Genomic DNA, 17,026 nt, shown 5'->3' with positions numbered 1-17,026 from the left:
CGATTCGCGTGATTTACATGATTTTCAAACCGGAACTTACTCTAGAGGTTTTTGGACCTTTTGTTTCGCTAGTTAGCAACCACAGCCACTATATCAAAATGACGATGTCGTAAAAATGTATGAAAACAAAAATGTGATGTTCGATGTTAAGGGTTATGCACAAGATTAACAGTGGGTTAAGGTTCGTTTTTATATCACATTTTAAGATGATCAATTGTAGAAATAGGCGGGGTTTATGACTGACTAGTGACGAACCTATCTTTCGTACAAATCAGTTCTGAAATCGTTATACAGCACAAACACTTGACAACTACAAGACATCATAGCATAACTGAAAGTTCACAATGAGTGAGGAACACTACCTCGAACTTTGTGAAAACCCTGTGCAATTTGAAAATGCGTCAAGCGTCAACAATGTGTTTTTCGACGAAGCGAATAAACAGGTACAGTAGCCTAGGCTAGCTAACGTTAGTTGGCTAGTGGTTTTGGGACACATCGTATGACTAGTCCAACCAGTACACACTCCCGATATTGTGTCCCAACGCCAGCTAGCTAGCAGGATTATGCTCTTGACACCACACTGATATAGATAGCTACATGCTTTTAGTTAGCTCGTTTATAGCTAGCTAAATACATAATCCGTGAACTTTTACTTTTAAGACATTTACATTTCCTTTCATTCAGCAAGAACATATAGCTAACTAGATGAGGATGGCTATCAACCGTAAAGAAGGTGTAGCCATACAGTATAACTAATTTAATATGGTCGGTAAAGTTGGTTTTATATTCACATTCAACAGACATTCGCCAAAAGCTATTTAAAATGGTTAAAATCAATAACTAATTCATTGATTGTCACAGAAACATACAACTATATATGGTTTTCTATAAATGTCTAGTATACTTTTACAACCTTTGTTTTGAATAAAAGTTCCAGTTTGGATTTGGTGGAAATACATACAATCTTTAAAATGCAATTTAAAGTGGTATAATTCTATAGCTAATTCACTGTTTGTCCCAGAAACATCAAACGATGTATGATTTATTCTATAAATGTATAGCATAATTTTACAGCCTTTGTTTTGAGTAAATATTACAGTTTTGATTTGATAGAACGACATAACATCTGTAATATGCCATTTAAAGAGGTATAAATCAATAACTAATTCAGTGATTGTCGCAAAAAAAAGTGAAAATATGCATGTATTTGCAATAGCTTTAAGGAAATGTTACTTTCAAGTGCAATTTGTTCTATATCAAGTTAGACAATATTTACATAAAGTTGTTCAATGTTTACAATCTTAAATTGTATGCAAAATCAATGTTTGCATTCTTAGTGCAACAGTTCCACATTTTAAAGTAGTTACAAGGCACAAGAGTCATTTATTTTTATATCTCTAATTTAACAGGACATTTCTAAGTGACCCCAAACTTCTGAACAGTAGTTGGTGGCAGGGTAGCCTAGTGGTTAGAGCGTTGGGCTAGTAACCGAAAGGTTGCAAGTTCAAATCTCGTTCTAGGCCGTCATTGAAAATAAAAGTTTATTCTAACTGACTTCCCTAGTTAAATAAAGGTACAAAAAAATATATGTATTAGCATGTGTATTGAAAGATACCAGAAGGTGGATAATGAAAAAAGCACTAATATAAGAAGGGGACTGTACATGTTTTGTTTTTGGGCTAAATGTACAGTCCACTTCTTACATTATGATTTGTCTCTAAACCCCTCTGCAATCTACTGGCACTAAACATTAAAAACTAGGACTTCAACCAGGCTGTCCCTATGCTATTTTCTCTCTTTAACTGCTAGCAAAAAGCCTACGTGAAAATTAGTTTTTTCACCGAAAACAATATCAACTAGCCCAAATCAGCTCCACATAATTCAGCAGAGAGGTGTGCAACTACCACACATTATAGCCATTATACCAGTGGAGAAACTAAGTCACCTACATAGGTATTACCATATCCCTTTCAATTCACATTCCTTGCAGAAATAACTATTTGCAAACCTTTTAAAATGTCCAGAAAGACAGTGGCCTTAGAAGGGTATTTATACATTAAAATATATATTTGATGTGAATGGATGTGGAATTCTGCCAGTGTTTTAATGTCCTAGTTTTATATTTTTTCTTTACTTCCAACTCTATATATCCAAATGAGCCTATGAGGACCTTGGGGATCAGATGTACCATCATACCCATTGATCAAACGTATAACAGACAGACACTGCTCAAAAGGAGTTGTTTGTGATATCTACACTCAGTTGCCACTTTATTAGGTTCACCACCCTATTCACAAAAATAAACTGCTCCTACATACACCAAGTCCCGTGGTCTTGGCTTGCTAGACACTAAAGCATACAGAGAAGTATTCAGGTATTCTGTTACTGTTTGTTTGAACTTTAGAATGTACAAAATGACAGCACAGTCTGTGATGGTCTTTTGTAACTTAGAAAAGTTCCAAAACTTGTACTGCCTGTAATAAACTCCAACTGGACTTAAAGTCTGTCTCCTTTCCCAGTTTCATCAACAGTTCCGAATTAACGCTGTTCCAAATGTAAAAGGGTTTGTACCTAATAAAGTGACCAATGACCACTGTATCTATAGACTTTCCAGAATGTGTTCTGGGAATACCTGGGATATTAAACATTTGGCTGTAAGTGTTGAACATTTGAATCTATTACCTAAGGAGATGGTACCATTCAGCTTGTCTGGGGATGACGAAGACGAACTTCAACAAAGCCAAAATATAAAATGTTTGGAAGGGGCCTCTTGGCTGTTAAATTAGACGCATAAATAAATGACTGTTGTGCCTTGTAACTACTTTAAAATGTGGAACTGTTGCACCAAAAATGCAAACATTGATTGGGCATACAATTTAAGATTGTAAACATTGTAAAACTTTGTTAACATTGTCTAACTTCATGCACTTGAAATTAACATTTCTTTAAAGTTATTGCAAATAAACGCATATTTTCACTTTTTCTGCGACTATCACTGAATAAGTTATTGATTTCTTCATCTTTAACTTGCAATATTGGAGATTGTATCTATTTCTATCAAATCAAAACTGGAATTTCTACTCAAAGCAAAGGTCGTAAAAGTATACTAGACATTTAAAGAATAAATCATACTTAGTTTGATGATTATGTCATAATGAGTGAAAATGCTATTGATTTATATAGCTTTACATGGCATTTTATACATGGCATTTTATAGCTGTGATGTATGGAATTTGCAAATAAATCAAGTCAAAACTGGAATTTTTACTCAAAATAAAGGTTGTAAAAGTATGATAGACATTTATAGAATAAATCATACATAGTGTGAATTAGTTATTGATTTATACATCTTTAAATAGATAGATTTTTATGTATTTCTATCAAATCAAAACTGGAATTTGTATTCAAAACAGAGGTTGTAAAAGTATGCATGACATTTATAGAATTAATCATATCTAGTTTGATGATTCTGTGACAAGGTGAATTAGTTATTGATTTTTACATTTGTAAATGGCTTTTGGCAAATGTCTGTTGAATATCTTGAATGTGTGTGAATATAAAACCAACTTTACCTCGGTAAGTAAAGGAGGTAGACAAATTGGTTAGCTATAGTATATAGTCAACATTAACAAATGTTTCTCCACTGGCAATACATTTACCAGACTAGACAAGGAGTAACCCTCAATTTTATGCATAATTCTATTGCTACCCTATCTAAATGTAATATTTTCCTCCCAAATCCTTTTATATATTGAGCTTCCTCTGTTTGCCCATTCAGGTGTTTGCAGTACGATCAGGGGGTGCCACTGGGGTTGTGGTTAAAGGACCAGATGACAAAAACTCAGTTGCCTTCAGGTAACAACATTGCACATAACTTGTGATGATAAATATTGTAAGATCAGTGATGATGATCTCATGAAAGTATGTATTTTCTTCACAGAATGGATGACAAAGGAGAGGTGAAGTGCATTAAGTTTTCGATCGGAAATAAGATTTTGGCTGTCCAGAGAACACCAAAATCTGTGGTAAGCATTACGTAAATCATTCCCGACTCAATGAAGGTAGCCTACCTCTAAGTTATCCCAACATTGTGTTTCCATGCTGATGGCCTCTGTTTTATTTTAGGATTTCATAAGCTTCATACCGGATTATCCGCATTTGGAATGCTCCCAGGAATGTAAGGTATGCAAGCATATCCAGTGTCAAATGTTTAAAGTTAAAAATAGCTGTCATTTCTACATAGGTGCAACTAAGCATGAGTCAAATCTTCTATAGTTGTGGTTTTGATATTCAAATGTTATGATTGGCAGATGAAGAATGCCAGTATTTTGGGCTTCTGTTGGACCAACTGGAATGAAATCGTTTTCATCACTGACCAGGGAATTGAGTTCTACCAGGTAACTACACTGAGTGTACAACACATTAGGAACACCTTTCTAATATTGAGTTGCCCCCCCCCCCCCCCTAACCCCCTTTGCCCTCAGAACAGCCTCAATTTGTCAGGGCATGGACTCCTTTGTCGTTGGCTGGATGACTTTTGGGTGGTGGATCATTCTTGATACACACGGGAAACTGTTGAGCGTGAAAACCCAGCAGCGTGGCATTTCCTTACACACTTAAACCGGTTCGCCTTAAATCTTTTGTCTTGCCCATTCACTCTCTTAATGGCACACATACACAATCCATGTCTCAAGGCTTAAAAACTCTCCTCCCCTTCATCTACACTGATTGAAGTGGATTTAATAAGTGACATAAGTAAGGAATCATAGCTTTCACCTGGTCAATCTATGTCATGGAAAGAGCAGGTGTTCCTAATGTTTGATACGCTCAGTGTATATTTTACGACTCCTATTTCTTGTGATAAGGGAGTAATAAGCTAGTTGTTTTGTGGTTTAGGAATGCACTGTGTCCTAGATTATTGTAACACAATTGGTTGAATTGAACTTGTATTGTTCTTTTCTATACTAAAACATTGTCACATGAAGCTTATGTGACTCGGTCATCTCAATTCAAACTACAACCACTAGAGGTCTCAATTTAACTCTGACTGTGCTATGAAGTTGGCAGATTTTGCCCTACTGCGCTGTGTAAGGTCAAATTGTACCTGGAAAAAGCATGTATATATGGATGTCTACTAGGCTCCAAATGAGATCTAGAAAAATTTCTTCTTGTGCCAGTTATTCCGACATTAGACAGATGATGAAGTGTATGTCAATGAGATGCCCGCTGTGTTTAGGTGCTTCCTGACAAACGCAGCCTGAAGCTGCTGAAGAGTCAGAGCGTCAATGTGAACTGGTACATGTACTGTCCTGAGACTGCAGTCATCCTGCTCTCTACCACCGCCCAGGGCAATGTGCTGCAGCCGTTTGCCTTCAAAGTAAGTGGTCACAACTGAGATAATAAATGTTTCAAACAAGTCCACAACCGGATACAGTAAGACACGATATATTCCACCAAAGCTCATGTTTATGTTTGAGAAAGCATTAGCAGCCGCAAGTTGCTGAAAATCTATTCATCAAACATTTGATAGGTTAGTGTTTCATTTGATTTGATTAAAGTGGTTGTCCAAGCTCACTGTCGTTATCTTGTTTTTGATGGTGTTAACTTACCCGTTGTTGTTTGTACCTGCAGAGTGGGACCATGTCTAAAATGCCCAAGTTTGAGATCGAGCTTCCAGTGGTTCCCAAGCCAGCCAAGCCCAATCTGACAGAGAGGGACATTGCTGTGGCCACCATGTAAGTTTGCATCTGTGTTTGAATTGAAATTTCATAGTTTGGCTCGATATTCAAGTAACATTTTCAAACAACTTTTGGCAGTATAAAAAGCTAAGTGAGTTGTTCACTTTGTTTCTAATGGTAGTTACGGTCAGCTGTATGTAATGTATCTGAAGCATCACTCCAGAACTACTGACAGTCCCTGTGCTGAGGTGGTCCTCTATCAGCTACCCAGGTACATCTTACATTTCATATAGCATATTCCTAATGGGCATTGGTCTAAACATGCTGAAATTCATACTACTAACTTAATAACAAGGTCATGCAGCAACCATATTACCCTAATATGCAGTGTTGCTAGAGACATTAATTCAACCACCTTGAAATTAAATATGTATGGTGTTATTTATGAATAGGGAATACCCGAAGGGATAAAGTGACATATTATGTCAGTCACTGTCCTGACCAATGGTTTATATATACACTAGATTACTGATAGGGGGCGCTGTGTTGTAGCCACCGTGACTCCATTTTGGCACTCCCCCACCACTGTAAACAATATTTTGGAAGCTATAGAAATGCATTTATTAATGTCTACATTCGTAACTTAATGGGGAGTAGGAGCTGTCCTCCATTGGAATGAACAGAATTCTACAGTATTTCAATTACATTTTTGAAGGACCCCCCCAAAACATTGAGGAAAATGTTTTTTAGATCTTTTTTTATTTTTTTGTATGTTTAGCTCACAATCTAATTTAAAAGTATGCATTAAGGTGTCTGTAATATAATAAACGTGTCAAAAACAAATGTAGACAATAAATGCATTTCTATAGCTTCCAAAATATTGTTTACAATGGTGTGGGAGTGCCAAGATGGAGTCACGGTGGCTTCAACACGGCGCCCCTGGGCAATATGGCTGACCGGTGGCATCAAAGCTTCTCAATGGTTAATACATAGCATCAGAAATCTAGGGTTTATATAAGTCATTGGTCCTGACTAACAGCATGTTGTTCCCAGGGAGGGATCCTGTAAGAAGACCAACGTGTTGAAACTCAACACCACAGGGAAGTTTGCCCTCAACGTGGTGGATAACCTGGTTGTTGTGCATCATCAGAGCTCTCAGGTGAGTTCCTTTTGGCAAGAAATTGAGAGCTCGGGACTATAAGATTCTATCTGCAAAAAGATGATTCTGAGATAATTGGTTTTAAAGATCTTAACCCTCATTGGTTTGAATGGTGTCAGCAATTTTAATCTTGTATTCTTTTGAATTTAACAACATGAATTGGGGTATTTAGACTACTATATAGGAAGAGAACATTAAACAGAACAATGCTACTGTATGTCAATAACTCAATTTTGACAAAAATTCAGAAAGAACCTTATAGTCCCAAGTTCGCAGCCTCAAAGTTAGACAAAAAAAGACTACTATCATGTTGTTCCATATCCAATGTACAAACACGTTCAGTCCTGAATGATGTAGATAATGTCTTCTGTTTCAGACCTCCATCATATTTGACATCAAGCTGCGGGAGCCTGACTGTGCCCTTAACGTCCATCAGCCTGTGTTGCCTGGTCGCTCCATCCACCCCTACAGGATTCCCCTAACAGGTATAGGCTACATGGATTGACTACTGTATGTGGCCATGCCGGTCCTTACCGACTGTCTGTCTGACTGGCTGAGTTTATATTTGTCTCTGTGCCTGTGTTGTCTGCCTGTCCCTCAAGTTGTCTCTCTCTGTCTGTTATTTAATTTTTTCTGCCCCCATGTGTCATACTGTGAGACATTACAGAACTTTCAGAACTTCACTCCCATCTGTCACTTTTGAAAACAGTTTTTTTCCTCTCCTTGCGCTCCCTTATGTTCCATCCCATGTCTCTTAAACCCATGACAGAAACGAACTTCACGTCTCCCTGTCTCCATAGGTCTTGCTGCTGTACCCACCCAGCCTCCTGTGCCTTGTGAACTCTGTATCCTTTATGAAACGCTAGTAGCTAGATGAGCTACGGCGACACTTGTGTCAATGGAATGGTATCAATGATAATTGAGACGGCTAGCATGGAGATGGTAGGTGGTGGTATTACTATGCTTCCCTTGACCTTCAGACTCCTCATCTTGGAGCGTCTTTCAACCCGATATCATCATCAGTGCAAGCGAAGGTGAGTGAGAAGAACATCCACACATCTAACCATAGACGACTATGTCCTGGCAAACTGTCTGGGTTAATTTGAACCAGAAACAACCACTTGTAGGCCTCCCCAGTGGCGCAGCGGGATTGAGGGTTTGGCCGGGGGGGCTTTACTTGGCTCATCGCGCCCTAGCGACTCCTTGTGGCTGGCCGGGCGCCTGCAGGCTGACTTCGATAGTCAGTTGAACGGTGTTTTCTACGACACATTGGTGCAGCTGACTTCCAGGTTAAGCAGCGGGTTTTAAGGAGCGAAGGTTTGGCGGGTCATGTTTTGGAGGACGCATGACTCAACCTTCACCTATCCCGAGCCCTTTGGGGAGTTGCAGCGATGAGACAAGATCGTAATTGGATTGCAATTAGATATCACAAAATTGGGGAGAAAAATGGGGTAAAATACTAAATAAAAAAGAAACCACCACTTGTCCTTAACCCCTATTCACTGTAGATCTGATAGGAACAGATAGGTACAGTACCTACTGTGGTAGGAGAGCCACCTCGTTCTCTGGTAGACTATGTAGAATGGTTGCCATATTGCTTGCGCCTATCCAAACTTCTCAGATCTACAGTTGGTTGTTTCCGGGTGGGGCTCAGGTTCTCTCCTGCTTGTCTGACCTGTGCTGTGTGTTCCCCTTTTGCTTCAGGGTATCTGTGGTATCTGCAGGTGAAGCTGCCGCCGACCGTCAACCTCCTGCAGGACAAGGGCAAGCTGATGGACTTCCTCCTGCGTAGACGAGACTGCAAGATGGTAATCTTGTCCGTGTGTGCACAAAGTAAGAATGCCTCGTGAAACATAGGGGAGACTGTTCGTTTCTGAAGCAAGCACACTAATAAAACAAGAAGTCGAGTTTGTTCATGATTAGAGAACCCCTAAACCATAGTGCCCGTAGATAGTGTTCACGCACTGTGTTTCAGTGCTCAACAGGGGAGATAAGGGGGGCTTACCAGTGGTGGCCACAGTGTTCGACAAACTCAACCAAGTTTACAAAGAGTACTTGGAGGCAGAGCAGACCTACACTGTGGTGAGTACAGTCTTATGAAAACACTGCATAACGAAAGCCACACTGTTTCTAGCACAGCTGTCTTGACTGTTAGTAAGGCATGATCAGAGTGTGTATGCATGTGGATAAATGGATGTACTTCAATGATATTACTTACATTATTATAAATGCACAGAAAAGCTAATTGTGTTAGTTCACTTAAGTAATTTGAAAATCAAGGGACACAGTGAAAATATATTTAGAAGAGTAGTGATATCTCACTATTGGATATGTCTTAACAATGTTGATCTTGTAATTTGAATAACACAAAGGATGTAGATGTTATAATCAGCTGAACAGATTAGAGTTTTCTCATCCGTGTTACGGCGGATCAGTAGCTCACACACGGTCTGTTTCAGTGACATGACTTTTGTTCTTTCCTGTTGATCTCTTCTAGGCTACGGAGTCTGGTCCCAGCCGAGGCAGCGCTGCTCGGGAGAGGCCCGTCCGGACGCAGGCGGTTATCGACCAGTCAGACATGTACACCCACGTCTTGTCCTCCTTCTCTGAGAAAAAGGTGACTGCAGCAAAGCACATATTTCAATGGCTGCCTTATAATAATCTCAACTACCTGTAAGATGACTGAACATTATATTGTTTCACCCCTCCAATAGGACACGTCTCACAAGTTTATAATTGCTGTGCTGATGGAGTACATTCGCTCACTCAACCAGGTCCAGATCACCGTGCAGGTACTTGCAGAAAAGGAGCCTTTGTGGAGGCTTTATCAGAACCTATTTTGTTCTTTTATGAGTTATGGTGAGATGCCACCGTTTCATGTTGTGACATGTTGCCAGTGCTACATTAGTATACTTTATGTTCCTGTAGATCCTACATATTTATTGGTTCATATTGCCCTGGAGATAATATTGAAATATTAAGGTGCACTCTCTGTTTCCGGAGGCGAAAGGAATGCACACCTGTTTAGGCGAGGTACTGGCTAGCAGAGTAGAACACTTGAAAAATAAAAAGAGAGCTGCACACTCTAGGACCTCAGATGCAGCAATTTAATAACCATTCTCTGTTTCCCCCCCAGCATTACCTGTATGAGCTGGTCATTAAGATGTTGGTTCAGCACAACCTCTTCTACATGCTCCATCAGTTCCTCCAGTACCACGTCCTCAGCGACTCCAAGCCACTGGTGAATCAGCAGTTACTACATACAGCTCAACTATTTCATGATAGTTTGGTCCTATAGTCATCAATAGCTTTTGGGTATTCAGTGGAGTAATACAACGTTTGGGACAAAGGGATAGCAAGCTATTCGCTTCAGAATAGACCTGGGTCAAATACATTTCAAATACTTAAAATAAAAGCTTGAGCTACAGTTCATATGGTTTTCCTGGTACATTGGAAACAACGTATGTGGTTGACCCAGGTCTTTCACAATTCTTACATGGTATTTAATCCAATATAATGCGTGGGAAACTCTTCCCCTATCTACTCCTCCTGTGATCCCATTTCTCACCGGATAACTTTGTTTGAAGGATAAAAGGCATGATGTTGCTCTAATAGTGGTTGATTATTTACTCTCTCGCTCTCTCGTTTCATTGTTTGAGCTGACCTCAAAAATGTTCTACAGTAAGATCTTTATTTTGATTGGTCATGGAATTACCATGTGCATCATCATTCTCTCTAAGGCCTGTTTGCTGCTGTCTCTAGAAAGCACATACCCCCCTGCTCACCAGCTCTCCCTGGATATGTTGAAGGTAGGATCCCTTACTTATGCACACCCTCAAACACACACACACATTCAAAAACACACACACACACACACACACACACACACACACACACACACACACACACACACACACACACACACACACACACACACACACACACACACACACACACACACACACTGTTTAAACAGCTATCGAATATCACACAGGACATCCAAAGTCCTTTGGAGAGTTTAATGTTTTTCCAGAGAATCCCATTTTAAAGTTCCATTAGTTGTATTGGGCCAGCTAATTATAGCAAATAAGGAACCTTCAAGTGAACAAACTCCATTCATGGCTGAGTTATAACAATACATCTAGTTTGTTTTGTTTGAGTCAGCACAGGGTTTCCCATGTGACGTTCTGATCTACAGTATGTGTGTGTAACATGCTGATCTATAACATCATACATCTATGTGTGTGTGTGTGTGTGTAACAGAGACTGTCCACAGCCAATGATGAGATCGTGGAGGTGCTCCTGTCCAGACAGCAGGTGCTGGGTGCGCTGCGCTTCATCCGCAGCGTGGGTGGCCACGGCAACATCTCCGCCCGTAAGTTCCTAGACGCAGCACGCCAGACGGCCGACCAGATGCTCTTCTACACCATCTTCCGGTTCTTCGAGCAGAGGAACCTGCGTCTGAGAGGCAACCCCAGCTTCAACCCAGGTGATGTGACACCACTACACTAGGTCTGCAGCTCAATTGGCCCCCTATTCCCTATGTAGTGCACTACTTTTCACCATGGCCGACATAGCAGAACACTTCATCTAGAACCACATTGTCTTTAGCCAGATGGCTTGACTTATACACACCGATAGGTTGAATAAATTGTCTAGGAGTGATGCCAGACTATGTATTTTTATGGCTCTGGTCTGACTAAATCCTTTGTAATGACCGTAGAAATAATTCTCACATGGACTCTATTCTGTGGTAGAAATGTTGGTAATGCCGTTGTGTTCAATAATGAATGAGTGCCCTCCCTCTGTGTGATTTATATTAGATTGCCTTGACCCAAATAATAACTCTGCTAAGCCAGGAACAACAGGCATGTGCTGAAACTGTTGCTTTTCTATTCATGTGGATGCATCTATGATTGTTCCCAAGCATACAATTCTTACCACAATTGCATGGCTTCTTTGAAACTTTGAACATGTGTGAGTGAGCGAGTAGCAGTGATTGTGAACCTTTATCCTATAGGTTTCAGGTTTAATAGACACCCACATTATCAACGTAAACTGCAATCCAAGAGGATGACAAACAGAGTAGCATATACCTGTCTAAATACTGTATACAATTTTAAGAAATGTAGAAATAGAAAAGGACACAATGGGTACTAATGGTAAAAACACAATCAACATGTTTGCAGTGGGGTAATAAATAAACCTGGGAATAAATGACTAATTAATACATGAATAGCTAATAAATAAATTAGTCTCCACCTAGCTGCACTGGCATGTATTGACTGACCTTTGCCCTAATACTCTGTTTTGATTGGCCAATAGGTGAGCACTGTGAGGAGCATGTGGTATACTTCAAGCAAGTTTTCGGGGAGCAGGCACTCATGAAGCAAGTAACAGTTTGAGTCGAGACATATTTTATGTTATCCCACAGTCCATTAACTTATTGTAAATAATTGTTCAAATCATGCTAATAAAATCATTTGTACATATTCTAACAATAAATGGTGTATGACATGTCATGGTTGTGCATTAGTCCGCTTGACAAGGCGTCCTTCTGACTAACCCTGGGTCATGCTCATTAGGGCATTCGATAGAAAACGTTTTGCAACGGTAAACGAAAAGGAGCATTTCTTATTGGACAAGTCAAGGTAGTCCTTCTGCCTAATGAACACAAACCTGGCTTATGGTTTGAAAAACATAATGATGATTGTGTCTGCTTCTATTGCCGACGGAAAACCTGAAATAATTTGATTATACGTAGCTTTGACTTTTTAGGAAAATTAAAATGTCATTCCTTTATTTTAAGCATTGTAGCATCTAGGACATAGCATTACAGTGGAATGTTGTACTTTTGTATGTGTGAAGTGCACAATTAAAATTGATTTCCTAAACATCAAATACTAGTAGATACAGTATACAAACACAGGAAGAACGTCATGGTAACGTGTCAAACACTGTTGGCTCAGAGAGCGTGCAGTTGTCTCACAATTACCAACTGCTTAAATTGAGTTGAATTACCGACTATTTTCTACTTGCATTACTGACTTCTAACCCCTCTGTAATAACATAGACAATCATAAAAACAGTGCCTCTGTTATCGGCTAGAAAAAAGCTGAGAGATGGGCCTGGAGAAATGTAACCACTCTCAAATTCATAGACAGAGCAATGGATACAAGGACTGACCATCCATGATATTTAAAAGTATAGTTTCAACCATGTTTTGAGGCTATACAGTGTTTGTTTACATATATACCGCTTATAAACATTGGAGTAAAAAGCTTATTTGGGGTTCTGATGTGGTACGACAGTTGAACTAAACTCATTTATAAGTTATATTCTTCAAGAATTAATGTCATTAATTTCAGTAAAACAAAATTGGTGTAGCAACTAAGGCTGCGTTTACACAGGCAACCCAATTCTGATAAATATCTTTTAACCAATCAAATCAGCTCTGAAAAATATATTTTAGTTGTATTTTCCCTTTTTTTAAACCACATTTTTTCCCCAATTTCATGGTATCCAAATGGTAGTTACAGTCTTGTCTCATTGCTGCAACTCCCATACGGACTCGGGAGAGGGGAAGGTCGAGAGCCGTGTGTCCTCCGAAACACAACCCAACCAAGCCGCACTGCTTCTTGACACAATGTCCACATAACCCGGAAGCCAGCCGCACCAATGTGGCGGAGGAAACACCGTACACCTAGCAACCGCATCAGCGTGGACTGCGCCCGGCCTGCCACAGGAGTTGCTAGTGCGCGATGGGACGATGACATCCCTGCAGGCCAAACCCTCCCCTAACCCAGACGACCCTGGGCCAATTGTGCTCCGCCCCATGGGTCTTGCGGTTGCGGCCGGCTGCGACAGAGCCTGGACTCAAACCTAGAATCTCTAGTGGCACAGCTAGCACTGTGATGCAGTGCCTTAGACCACTGCGCCACCCGGGAGGCCTGAAAAAGATATTTGAAAAGATCTGATGTGATTGGTCAAAAGACCAATTAGTGGCATAAAAAATATCAGAATTGGGCTGCCTGTGTTAACGCAGCCTATGAATTCTAGGTTTAACAAAAGGAATGGAGTCACAATGAGGGGATTTCCAGGGAATGTTCATTTATGTACAAGTAGCTAACTTTTTCCTAACATTGCTTAAGACTGCTGATTTCTGGGGAAATACATCTGAATTGGTACTGTACTCTCATAAATTAATTCACATGTGGATGTTCAACTCGAGGATAGAGACAAATCCAGGTTGTTAAAACAATCTCCATTGTAAAAAAATGTTTTGTTAGACAAGTAGAAATTTCACAAATAATCTGACGTATCTGCTGCTAACAAGAGCTAACAGTCCACGTGACACTGTTCACGCTCCTATCCCCAAATCTCTAAATGTTTATCTACACTATATATACAAAAGTATGTGGACACCACTTCAAATTAGTGGATTCGGCTATTTCAGCCACACCCGTTGTTGACAGGTGTATAAAATTGAGCACATAGCCCTGCAATCTCCATAGACAAACTTTGGCAGTGGAATGGCCTTACTGAAGAGCTTAGTGACTTTCAACGTGGCACCGTCATAGGATGCCATCTTTCCAACAAGTAAGTCCGTCAAATTTCTGCCATGCTGAGCTGCCCCGGTCAACTGTAAGTGCTGTTATTGTGAAGTGGAAATGTCTAGGAGCAACAACGGCTCAGCCCGGGAGTGGTAAGCCACACAAGCTCACAGAGCGGACCGCCGAGTGATGAAGCGCATAAAAACCGTCTGTCCTCGATTGCAACACTCACTACCGAGTTCCAAACTGCCTCTGGAAGCAACGTCAGCACCATAACTGTTTGTCGGGAGCTTTATAAAATTGGTTTCCATGGCCGACTACCCGCACACAAGCCTAAGATCAATGCCAACCATCCGCTGGAGTGGTGTAAAGCTCACCGCCATTGGACTCTGGAGCAGTGGAAACGTGTTCTCAGGAGTGATGAATCACGCTTCACCACCTGGCAGTCCGACGAACGAATCTGGGTTTGGCGGATCCTGGTATAACACTACCTGCCCTAATGCATAGTGCCAACTGTAAAGTTTGGTGGAGGAAGAATAATGGAAATCTATTGTCGAGATTAGTGTGGAAGAACTTGACTGGCCTGACCTAAACCCAATCTATCACCTTTGGGCTGACTGCGAGCCAGGCCTACTCGCCCAACATCAGTGCCCGATCTCACTAATGCTCATGGCTGAATGGAAGCAAGTCCCCGCAGCAATATATTAATACCCATGATTTTGGAATTAGATGTTCGACGAGCAGGTGTCCACATACTTTTTGTCATGTAGTGTTAATCTAAAACAAGTGTAATTTACAATTCCCTTATCCAAACGGATCACTCATTTACCTAGCTCTTATCAAGTTGTAAACAATAATGCATGGCTAATGCTGTTATTTCTATCTGAAAGAACCAGTAGGTTCGCTTGACCAGGGGTTCCCAAACTTTTTCACTCAGGCCCCCCTTCCAGCATTGGGGAACATCTGCATCCCCCCTGCGTGCACAACATGTCTATTTCTATGGGCACAAGCACTGTTCACGAGAAGCTGCTCACTCCCCTCTTGTTGGCCGAAATAAAATGTAAGGTTTAAAGTTTATTTCCTGCAATTCTACACATGTTGTCATGCCTAATGTATATTCATTGATTTGAGTGACTCAAACATTACAACAAAATCTATGAGCTATAACCTAGCTATAAAAATAAAGAATTGCACACTCTATATATAAACTCCCAGTAATTTATTGGGTAAACCACCAACGTTTCGGCATCACTCTGCCTTCTTCAGGGTGACCCTGTTGTTTTACCCAATAAGTTACTGGGAGTTCATATATAAACTACATTTTTATAGCTTACAGTTTATTCACCCTTAGTCTGCACCTCTGCACTAAATATTTTTTTCAGAATATACGCCAGATCATGCTTTTTCTTAGACAAAAAAACCTAGCTAAAAAACTTTAGCTGACACGGTCTAGTTGATCTGGACATTTAACTTTAGTTATAAATAGCTCGCAAGGTATGCAATGACTGACAAGAGGAAAACTGATGCTTTACTACCCAATTTTGAAATGTCACCTTGTGCATTCTACTATTACAACTTTCAAGAGTAAGTTGAAAGCCAGACTTAGTAAAATAAATATATATATATTTGTGTTTATATAGTTTTTTTTTCACGGTGTATTCTGAACTCTAATTAATTTGTGCATTTGTACATTTGTGTGTCGTTTTTTGAAAATACTTTGAATTGACCCTCTTAGTTACCAGTAGCTCTCGGTACCCAAAATCGTTTGAGTCTTGGTATTCAAGTGTGTACAACAGTGAAAAGCTCTAATAAACTGTGTCCACAATACAATGTAAGCATAAGGTCCACCACTGACCTTAATGGTCAGTATCTCAGTGTGTACTCAGTTCACTCCACATTCACATTTCATGGCAAGACAAATAAAAAAAAACTGTTTCACACACTCGACCCAAACTGAACAAACAACAAGTGTACAAATAAATTACTTGCGTGACATAATTGTATTGTCAAGGCTTTGGCTCATTCTTCTGATTGGAAAGTCACCCAAACTCACCTGTGGATGGTTGCTTCATGGATTTGAAATAGAGTACACATTTCCCAGGAGCATCAATTCATGACAGTTTCGGCTGACTTACATCCAAGGACGACGCAAAAAGCCTATTCACTCCATAAATAAAGGGACAACCACACTACTGTAATCTCTCCAAACCCTTCCCTGATGTCCCAACATCTGTCTCCATCCAAGTGCCTTTAGATCCTATAGTCCCTCACTGTCCCTGTGTTCTGTGGGAGGAAACCCCTAGCGTACAGGAGCGTGTACAGCAGCGCTCAACCCGAGGTACTCCAGGTTCTCTACTGCAGGCAGGAAGTGACTACTGGTGGGTGTGGCCTGAGGCAGGAAGTCCTCCTGGTAGTCTGGGTTGTCCATGCGCTCGCAGACGGAGCGAGGGAGGGTACTGCGGGCCATGTTGTGGTACTCAGGGATCTCCAGCACGCACGGCAGGAAGTTGAAGAACTTGACGTCCGGGTCGTACCCAGAGGAGGGCCTACTAGCCCAGGCTGGCTCAGTGGGGTCCTCATAGCTGGGGTTGAAGACGTCAGAGAGCCTGGTGTTCCCGTTCTGGTTAAGGTATTCT

General features: G+C 40.5%; 2 protein-coding genes across 3 annotated transcripts in view; one reads left to right on the top strand and one right to left on the bottom strand.

Annotated features, from left to right (window-relative positions):
• The first annotated feature begins 220 nt into the window (after positions 1-220).
• LOC139367017 (regulator of MON1-CCZ1 complex-like) lies at positions 221-12,738 on the top strand. 2 transcript variants are annotated; one of them, XM_071104869.1, is made up of 20 exons: positions 221-443; positions 3,779-3,855; positions 3,941-4,025; positions 4,126-4,182; positions 4,311-4,397; positions 5,237-5,377; positions 5,632-5,735; positions 5,860-5,949; positions 6,732-6,837; positions 7,214-7,322; positions 7,638-7,682; positions 7,818-7,871; positions 8,542-8,670; positions 8,813-8,919; positions 9,335-9,454; positions 9,552-9,629; positions 9,974-10,078; positions 10,578-10,646; positions 11,101-11,326; positions 12,163-12,738. In XM_071104869.1, the coding sequence occupies exons 1-20, from the start codon at positions 345-347 to the stop codon at positions 12,240-12,242; spliced, it is 1,968 nt and encodes a 655-aa protein (XP_070960970.1). In that variant the 5' UTR covers positions 221-344; the 3' UTR covers positions 12,243-12,738. The 2 variants fall into 2 exon arrangements, 1 of the variants encoding a protein (XP_070960970.1); XR_011626831.1 differs by having other exon boundaries at positions 243-443; positions 10,600-10,646; positions 12,163-12,339.
• The window catches only part of LOC139367016 (melanoma receptor tyrosine-protein kinase-like), a 54,623-nt gene continuing 50,199 nt past the window's right edge, over positions 12,603-17,026 (bottom strand). Inside the window, exon 27 of the mRNA XM_071104868.1 lies at positions 12,603-17,024. Coding sequence (XP_070960969.1) covers positions 16,690-17,024 — 335 coding nt within the window. The 3' untranslated portion in view covers positions 12,603-16,689. The remainder of the gene's footprint in view (positions 17,025-17,026) is intronic.

The sequence above is a fragment of the Oncorhynchus clarkii genome, chromosome 15 (genome assembly GCF_045791955.1).
Source record: "Oncorhynchus clarkii lewisi isolate Uvic-CL-2024 chromosome 15, UVic_Ocla_1.0, whole genome shotgun sequence".
NCBI classification, from domain to species: Eukaryota; Metazoa; Chordata; class Actinopteri; order Salmoniformes; family Salmonidae; genus Oncorhynchus; species Oncorhynchus clarkii.
The sequence above is the reverse complement of the archived record's forward strand: the minus strand, read 5'-3'. Positions and strand labels throughout refer to the sequence as shown.

Coding starts and splice junctions, on each gene's coding strand:
- LOC139367017 (XM_071104869.1), top strand. CDS start 345: ATGAGTGAGGAACACTACCTCGAACTTTGTGAAAACCCTGTGCAATTT. Junction 4,398..5,236: donor AGGGAATTGAGTTCTACCAG/GTAACTACACTG, acceptor CGCTGTGTTTAG/GTGCTTCCTGACAAACGCAG. Junction 7,683..7,817: donor TCCTGTGCCTTGTGAACTCT/GTATCCTTTATG, acceptor CTTGACCTTCAG/ACTCCTCATCTTGGAGCGTC.